General features: G+C 43.6%; 1 protein-coding gene across 1 annotated transcript; it reads left to right on the top strand.

The window, feature by feature from the left end:
• Positions 1–1,842: 1,842 nt before the first annotated feature.
• On the top strand, positions 1,843–8,355 carry LOC311327930 (uncharacterized protein; the record flags this gene model as incomplete). The annotated part of the gene is made up of 4 exons (XM_084461040.1): positions 1,843–1,965; positions 2,047–2,206; positions 2,304–2,398; positions 8,329–8,355. 4 exons carry the CDS (start codon positions 1,843–1,845, stop codon positions 8,353–8,355), a joined length of 405 nt encoding a protein of 134 aa, XP_084317166.1.
• Between the last annotated feature and the right edge of the window lie 1,207 nt (positions 8,356–9,562).

Raw genomic sequence — 9,562 nt, 5'->3', positions numbered from 1 at the left:
TTGTTTTAGTCGCTTCTTCCCCTCTGCCTACTTTCCCATAGGGTTATGTGTTTATAACCTGAATTTTTTTTGTTTATTGGGCAGACTGTATTGCAGTGTGGAGTTTCTGGGGGAGGACACTGTGTCGGTTGTCCCAGTATCCTGGCTCTCCAAAAAGGATGGGGTAAGAACATGTTTGTGTGAACAATGTTTCTGATTGCCTTTTCAATAGTACAGGGAAGCGGGTACTAACATGGTTTCACTCACAGTTGCAGATGTGTTCCTGGCCGATGAACAAAGTCAGCCAACGGATAAAGAGCTGCGTGGAACCTAACCCTGGCTGGGCGCTCCACAGAGTCCGGGTTTTCCCCAAGTCCACAACTGGTACTGTTTGCATTTTAAGCTGTTAAAAAATACTGACGGGGGGGAAAAAGATCATGACTCATTATTCTGAGGAAAAAGGATGGCTGAAATGTATTGATTATGGTACTTTATGCACACAGATCATTACGAAGGTGCCAGGCTCATGGCAAAAGTCTTTGAGCAGCAGTCGTCGATGGACGAGAGCCAGGACGTTAGAAAGAGACGGCGCAACACGCGCTATCACTCCAGTGACGAAGGTAATATACTAAAGTGCATTCAACAGTCCCAAAAGAGTAGTACTTTTGAAATCGTGAGCTAATTTAGTGATATTCCACTAGATATTCCAAGCCCCGGGCAGCCATTGGTCCCCACTATGACGGCCAAAGACCAGCAGTCGTCGATGGACGAGAGCCAGGACGTTAGAAAGAGACGGCGCAACACGCGCTATCACTCCAGTGACGAAGGTAATATACTAAAGTGCATTCAACAGTCCCAAAAGAGTAGTACTTTTGAAATCGTGAGCTAATTTAGTGATATTCCACTAGATATTCCAAGCCCCGGGCAGCCATTGGTCCCCACTATGACGGCCAAAGACCAGGTGCCAGGTGCCGGAGTTGAAAGGCCTCTGCCAGCGGTCCAGTACAATCCATGTGTGCTGTACAATCCAGGTATGCATGTTTGTGTTGAAATGAAATGTCCATGCCTACTGCACACTGATAGTTGGACTATTTTTTATTTATTTTGAATACCATTTTACTCATCTTGCAGATTTTCCAAGCTTGTCCCATGTGAGCGAGCGGGGCCCACGCCCCATGTATAGCACCCCAGCCAGATCTTACAGCACCCCAGCCAGACCAGCCAGACCAGGTAAGAGTGGCATGTACTGCTGTGGTGTCTAATGCCAGAAGCCAAAGCCAACACCATAAAGTTTCCTGCTAATCCCATTCAGTTAGCTCTGTGATTGGCTTTTTTAGATTGAATACCATTTACTCATCTTGCAGATTTTCCGAGCTCATCCCCTGTGAGCGAAAACCATATGAGCCCAGGCCTCATGTATAGCACCCCAGCCAGACCAGGTAAGAGTGGCATGTACTGCTGTGGTGTTGTGATGTCTACCTGTTAATGTCTTAATTTATTTTCCTTCAAATGCCAGAAGCCAAGGCATGCTGCCAACACCATACAGTTTCCTGCTAATCCCTTTCCTTTATCCCTTTTGTTTTTCAGTTAGGTCTGTGATGCCGTCGCCCAATAAAACGGCTCCAGCACCATTGACTCCGTGTACCCCTCTACCTAATCGATGCTGCTCTGCAGATGCTGGTATGGGACTACTTCATGTTGCATGCAGGGATATATTTTGAGTTTAATTTAGTTTTATGTCAATGTACTTATAGCCACATCTGTGTTTATCTAGATTTCCAGAGGTCTGTACATCAGCAGTTCTCAGAGATGCGGGAGCAACTCCGTGAGCTTGCACGGACTGTGAGGGAACTGGCCCAGAGCATGCGGCCTGTGGAGTCTGGAGCCCAGGGAGAAGTGCTGGATGTACTGAACCCTGCCCAAACGGACGAGGAGCTGCAGGTCTGTGAGGCCAGGTTGAAGGACCGGGAACATCAGAGGAAGATGGTGAGTGTCTGCAGGGCAGAACTTTGTCTTATTTTTGCAGTGCAGGGAAGGGTACAGTAAATGACTGTCTTTGTTTTGCAGACACAATACCTAGGTGCCATTGGTGGCAGAGACTTGGCGGACACAGTCCGGCGGGTGCTGTCAGCTGTAGCCACACATGCGGTGTGGAGCGCCTACAGTGTGCACGGGAAGAAGGGGAAGAAGCCACTGAAGAGTATGACACTCTTCAATGTTCTAACACGTAAGAAATGGTTCATATTTTGAATATTTTTTAATACATTGTCTTTGTTCCATGACCGATGTGAATTGAAACCATTACCTTTCTTGATAACTTAAAGGTGCAGTGATGGTCTCCATGCCGAAGGCTACGATGGCGGAGGTGGCCGCCCAGCTGCAGGAGACATTGAAACATGCCCCTGCTAAATGCAGAAGGGTAAGTGATGTCTTTTTTTTTGGTTTCTCCTACCCAGTGACACTGCATGGTTCCAAAGATTGTGTACCACTTTTTTGTGCATGTATGTGCGTTGTGTATTTACGGCCATTTCATTGTGTCTTTAGGTATCTGCAGAAGTCCGCCTGAGCACAGCCCATCCAAGAACAGTCCATCTGAGCACTCCCCAGCATACTGATGAGGAAGACTTCCCTTCCTAGCTGCCCCCCAACCCATCTGACACCCACCCGCAGCCCATCTGAGCACAGCAACCCATCCCCCCCCCCCAGCCTATCTGAGCACAGCCTGCCATTTTTTGTAAATACTTTTTTGTAAATAACTTTTTTTTTTGTTTTTTTTTTTAAATACTTTTTGTTTTTAAAATTGTTTATCATTTGTAGGCTAGATATTGTGTACTTTTTTTAATAAAATAAATTGTTCTTGACTGAATGGTGTTGTGTCATAACTTTTGTACCATAATTTTGCTTGCTGCATTGACTATGACATTAATAGGCTCTTTGCACAAGCTCCACTACTTCCTGACACTCTACAGGCGTATTTCTTTCCTGGCCTATACTAGTGGATGGAAGTGATTGATCAGGTGTGCTGCACACCGGATTCATGGCAATTGCTATCCAATAGTATAGGACGGTAAAGAAATATGCCTGTAGAGTTTCAGGAAGTAGTGGAGCTTGTGCAAGGAGCGGATTTGTTCTGTAATGCAAATTATAAATGTAGCCAACGGAAGTGTAGACCACGTTGCAGCAACGTAACAAAGTAATATATAAACGTGTATACAACGTTGCAGCAATATACATCGAAATCATCGCGGAAATCACAACGTTGTGTACACATTGCAGGCACGTTGCAGACACGTTGGACCTGCACGTTGCAGCAACTTGTGTGCAGATACCGCGTTTGCGTTGCATGCACGTTTAACTTGACGTTGAGTGGACCATACCAAAGTCTAAATTGCACGTTTCTGCAACATTGCTGCAACCTGATTGTGTTAGTAGGGAATGCGTGTGTCTGAGACTTGGCAGCCCCGGGTTTCACTGATCTACCGGTCAGTAAATCCGACCAAATTTCAAGAGGTGGACATCAATGGATTCATCTCGGCATACAGATAATTCAAGATTGACTCATGTTTACGAAGCGCACCAGCACAGTGCTCTGATCAGCTGCACTCTCCAGTGAAGTTCTCAAAATGCGACAGATGCCCGGATCAGTAGCCTAGATCTCATTGTATTACAGTATTTTAGCAGACGCTTTTATCCAAAGCAACTAACAATAATTGCATTTAACTAGCAAAGGCCAATGTAGGCTACTAGCCTACTAGGCTACTTGCCAGAACTTACAAGTGCATCTCCTTTCTAAAACAAGTGACTAAGATCATAATCTAGTGCTGAAGGCAAAGTGCAAGAATTGCAATCTAAAATACAATAGAGGGAGGATCGTTGTAGTTCTCTCTGTAAAATAACTAAAACGAGGGACGGTAGGCCTAGCTGGATAACACTTTACCAAACAGAAACCAAAAGAATCAAGTATTATTATTATTATTATAATCTGCCCCAGTCTGACTGAAGTCCTATAAAGCAACTGGTTATTCACCAGATCACTGATGAAGAGGAGGTTCACCCAGGAACTGATATTACCCAGAGCCATCACTGCTAGTCCTCTAATCAACCAGTATCAACACATCATTTATATGACAACTTGGTTAAACAAAGCTCAGAGAGCAATATGTACTCTATTCTGTCTTCAATTGGGGGTGTTTTTGTCAAAGAATTAATACAGAATAATTGTAGAAAATTCTTACTCTAAAGTTTATCCCCATTATGGACTTACTTGTTTTCTCTAAGTCAGTGTGTCAGATCCAGAAGTCACTAGCTACTCTGATGAGGTGGAATGGATCACTGACTGTTTAAGTGTCTGCGTCAGCAACGTCTACTATGACATCATAAAAGCAATGGGAGATGTAACGTGGCGAGGCGCCCTCTAGTGGTTTTGATAGGGGTGTGGAAGTGTTGGAGTCGGACTGATGAGTGCATTTTTGAAATAGGATATCTACATTAGGTAAACACGGGTGTAATTAATAAAAAGGCGAGGTTGCTGCGAGTGGTTGCTAAGCAAAGCGTTCACTAAGTGTAGTCACAAGCACCAACCCCCCTCTCCCCCCGCCGGGACGGCTCCCTCTCCCTCTCTCCTCCCCGATAAGTACATTTGGGTAGCGTTCTTTGAGCGCGAAGGACGACCGAGAGGCGAGATTAGCGTTCGTTCAAGTAATTATAAAAAAAAGAGTCCCATAGCCATTGAATTGGTAGTTGCTTAGGCTATTTTGAGGTTGGTCATTTCTCCGAGTGAGAATTGTGAAGCGTGGCGAGTGAGCGTGAGAATAGGCTGCAATGCGTGTGTCTGAGACTTGGCAGCCCCGGGTTTCACTGATCTAGCGGTCAGTAAATTTGACCAAATTTCAAGAGGTGGACATCACTGGATACATCTCGGCATACAGATAATTCAAGAGCAATTGACTCATGTTTACGAAGCACACCAACATAGTGCTCTGATCAGTACGAGTCCTCACTAAGACTAGACGAAGGGCACACATCACACCAGCCTTAAAATCACTACACTGGTTACCTGTCAACTCTAGAATAGACTTTAAAATACTATTACTAGTCTATAAATCTCTCCACAGTCACGCACCAGAAAACATTTCAGACATGCTTGTCAGGTACATGCTCAACAGACCACTCAGATCCTCAGGTACTGAACTCGTAACAGTCCCAAAAGCCAGGACCAAGAAACACGGAGAGGCAGCTTTTAGTTTCTATGCCCCCAACCTCTGGAACACCCTGCCGGAGTGCCTAAGAAGGGTCGAAACAACGGAGGTCTTCAAGCAAGATCTCAAGACGTACCTTTTTGGCCTAGCCTACAATCACTAGCCAGGACCTTGAGACACAGAAAGGCAGCCTCAAACCTACCTGTGAATCCTCTGTATACATTGGTGTATATCCTGCTATGCACTCTATGTATATCAAGTTGTGTACAGAAGCTGGTTGCCCTGAAACAGGCTTGTTCTGTTCTGATATCTGTGTTGCTTCAAAGGCTCAGCGTGCTTCTAACCGTTTTCTGTCTCCCCTAGTGCCTCTCTCTCTTCCTCCTACCTTCTAACCAGGTCCAGTGGATGCCCCACTGTCACCGGCACACCACCCTGAGTCCGATAGATACCCCCGTGTCAGCTGTGGATGTCGTAGTATTTAGTTAACACACACACACACGTACACACATCAGGCCACATCCGGCTTAGGCCTGGACCTGGGCCCAGTCCCGCTTCCCCTCACCCTAACCCGGGTCCGTATCCTTTTCCTACCCCCTCTCTACCCCAACCCCTTCCTCTATCTGGGCCCAGGCACATTCACGCACACACAGACATACACCAGTGTTTGCCATGTCTCTCCTATTATGTTTTTAGCCTCTCTTACTCTGAAAATGTAATTTAATGTAATTTATTGCTTTATAAATGTTCTTAGCCGGTAGACAAACATACTCCAGGAGCTTGCTCGATTTCCTTGTTGAGAGGGGTCAGGGAAGAATTTGTACAGCTCACTTTTTGCTTCCCTCTGGAATATGTAGGGATGGGATGTATCCCCACCTCCCTTGTTCTCTGTAAAGCGCATTGTGTTGCCTCTGGGTATGAAATGCGCTATACAAATACAGCTTTGATTGATACCACTTCATATCACAGCGAGCATACTGTAGCTATACAGCTCTTTACAACACAGTACAGTAGGTCTATACCTAGCTGTACAGCACTTTACAACATACAACAGTAGTCATATACCTACTGTAGCTACTGTATACAAGTACTTTACAATACAGCACAATAGACCTATACCTAGCAGCACATTAGGCCTATATTTAGATATACAGGACTTTACAACACAGAACGGTAGGCCTAGCTGAATAACACTTTACCAAACAGAAACCAAAATAATCAAGTATTATTATTATTATGATTATATTTATCTGCCCCAGTCTGACTGAAGTCTTATAAAGCCACTGGTTATTCACCAGATCACTGATGAAGAGGAGGTTCACCCAGGAATTCATATTACCCAGAGCAATCACTGCTAGTCCTCTAATCAACCAGTATCAACACATCATTTATATGACAACTTGGTTAAACAAAGCTCATAGAGCAATATGTACTCTATTCTGTCTTCAATTGGGGGTGTTTTAGTCAAAAAATTAATACAGAATAATTGTAGAAAATTCTTACTCTAAAGTTTATCCCCATTATGGACTTACTTTTTTTCTCTAAGTCAGTGTGTCAGATGCAGAAGTCACTAGCTACTCTGATGAGGTGGAATGGATCACTGACTGTTTAAAGAGGAGTGGAAATGATATAGGAAGTGAAGGCGACATAACAGATGTTTTATTAGTCATATACATGGTCCAATACTCAAAACTGCCAAATTAGCTATAAATGAGAAAACTGTGATACGAGTTTGTTGTTTTGTTACTAGGGCGCAGCCCTTTTGAACGTGACGTCACTGGTATGGTTATAGCTAGCTCCTGTACACTAGCCTACTGTAATGCTAGCTACTGTACCCACTGAAATGGCTTCCACTTCTGCTAAAAGATCTACGGGGGGAGTTTATTGTATTGCTCCAGGCTGTATTAACGAGTTCTACAGAACTACATCAGCCGGTCTGGAGACACACTACCACCGATTGCCTTTGAAAAGGAAAGCTGTCCTGCAATGCTGGCTAGCAGCTCTGAAACGAGCTAGCCCGCCAACTGCGCCGGAATTCAGGGTCTGCAGCGATCATTTCTTGCCAACGGACTATGTGGAGAGCTACCAATTCGACAAGACAGGGAAAATTGAGATAATAAGAACCAGACGACTGAAGCCAGAGGCAACGCCAACTATTTTTGATTTTTCGGGCTACAGCGTAGGGACAACAGACAGACCAACCCAGAGCCAGGGCCAGTCGTGCGTGAGCCGCAGAGAAAGAGCGCTCAAACACGCAAGTCAGGCAGAGGACAGACTGGTAGGTTAAGCAGTTGCAGCTTGCTGAAATAAACTGAATAGGGCCTACGAGTCACAAGCTAATCAAGCCTCAAACTTTTTTGAACCAAGATCTACTTTTCAAGTAGCCAGGCTGCCGAGATCTAACGTTAGGCTACCAGTCCAGTTTCAACATCGCAAATGCACACACAGCCAGACACGCACACCGTTTCCAGCCTGCATAGCAATTAAACTCGAAAAACGTTCTTTCTCTTGGTATTTTGGTCCAGTCTCTAGATAACCCTAATTAACAAGCCAGTCAGTGATTAGGCTATCTAGTGGCCCCCACTTTACAAGTTTCAATAATGGTCTTATATGGCCTACATTTCATGGATGGAAGCCGAATCGATCAACTAGGCTACCCATAACGTTAGGCTATAACTTGGACACCAAGGCTAATCGTTAATAACAACCACAATTAGGCTACTTCACAACAACGCCATGCCACACGAGGCACAACAGTTTATTACACATTTTCTCGAACAAGGTAGAGCTCTAGATAGCAAACATATGGTCTTACCTTAATTTCGAATAAATTAATCCAAAGTGTGAGAGTAATATTTTGGGGGATTTGCTTCTATACTTTTATCCGAGATTACTGAGTCCGAGTTATTCCCATAGTAAAAAAAACAAACAATGGTTAATCCCGCACGGTTTGCAGAAACTACAACGTAGTCTACACGTAGACAGGGCGCGTGCGTTTAGGGCTGGCCTGGCTTTTTCCAGCGAAAAAATAAATATGTTGAATCATGAATAGCCTACTTACATAGTAATAACCCCCGCCCCCCCCAAACTACGACAAAATGTACATTTTTAAAAACTACAACATTGACATGTTTTTTCCAAGATTTTTTTTCAGACGACCTTCTTGACCCCTGTGACGTAAAGGTTTCAGGTGTCAAGTATGAGTCACTCATATTTCCAAGCAACCCCTCTCTCAATACACCACTGGCATCGTTAATTTATCCAGGTGTAATCTCAAACATCAAACCAGTTTACCTAGTCTAATGCATTGGGCTGTTCCATGATAAAATGTGGGTAATACTTACAATACAGTAATCATAAAACAACATTATGAATAATTCGAAATTTCTTTAAAATATTATATTTAATTCCATAAATATCAATCCTACCTTTTCTCACCAGGGAGGACCAAATGTAAGTCTGGAGATTTACTGAATTTAATTGCAATGCATTGGCCCTGCACATTATGAACAACACAATCAACAAAGACAGACATCTCACAGTAAAGGCATAATTATACAAACGATATACATTATGAATTTACACATATTTACACATAATCAAGGATACTTAGGTACTGTAACTCATACAGGAGGTACACTCTCATACAGTGGGGGGACCACCAGGAGATGAGGATGTAGGCTAGGCTACATAGTCCTTGATATAGGCTATGCTGTATCGTGTCGACACCGGACCACGTTGGATGGTATCTCGGCGATCAAGTCGAATGATTTGTGTCATCGGACACAACAGGAAACTTCACTTTCAACTGTCGCTTTCCAACTGTATCACACTCACGCACGCAGATGGGGTGGGTGACTCCGCAGGCGCTTATGTGTAGGCTAATTGAGATACTTTTTTGAGGTGGAACACAAACTCAGTTTTCTGAAAACGTTGGGGTAGGCTATTTGAGTATTGGAACATAATTGCATTACTTTAAATTACTTTCATACCGGTTTTCAATTTGCAAGGTATCATAAATAGTGTGATAATATAAGCAGGCTACATGACGACTCTAGTAAAAAATTCACTCATACTCATTCATACTTCCATAATCATATGTATGTGTAAGGCGTATTATTATTATTATTATTATTAGCATATTCTAAACAAAGCATAGCCTAAGCATATACTACAGCAATCGACATGGCAGACGAGAGCCAGGGATACGAGCAGATAAAGACAAAAAATGAATTGAAACAGACAATGACACTGTTGGCAATGGCATATTATATTTCAAATTCATCACAAGCATATTCAAATCCATGGTATTCAGGAGAGGGGAACAAATTCCTGATGAAAGCCACAGCGCAGGATGGGATTGGAATCCGGTATCTTTTCCCCAAATG

The sequence above is a fragment of the Borostomias antarcticus genome (assembly GCF_949987555.1).
Source record: "Borostomias antarcticus genome assembly, chromosome: 35".
NCBI lineage: Eukaryota > Metazoa > Chordata > Actinopteri > Stomiiformes > Stomiidae > Borostomias > Borostomias antarcticus.
Note: the sequence above shows the minus strand (reverse complement) of the source record. Positions and strands in the feature narration are given on the sequence as shown.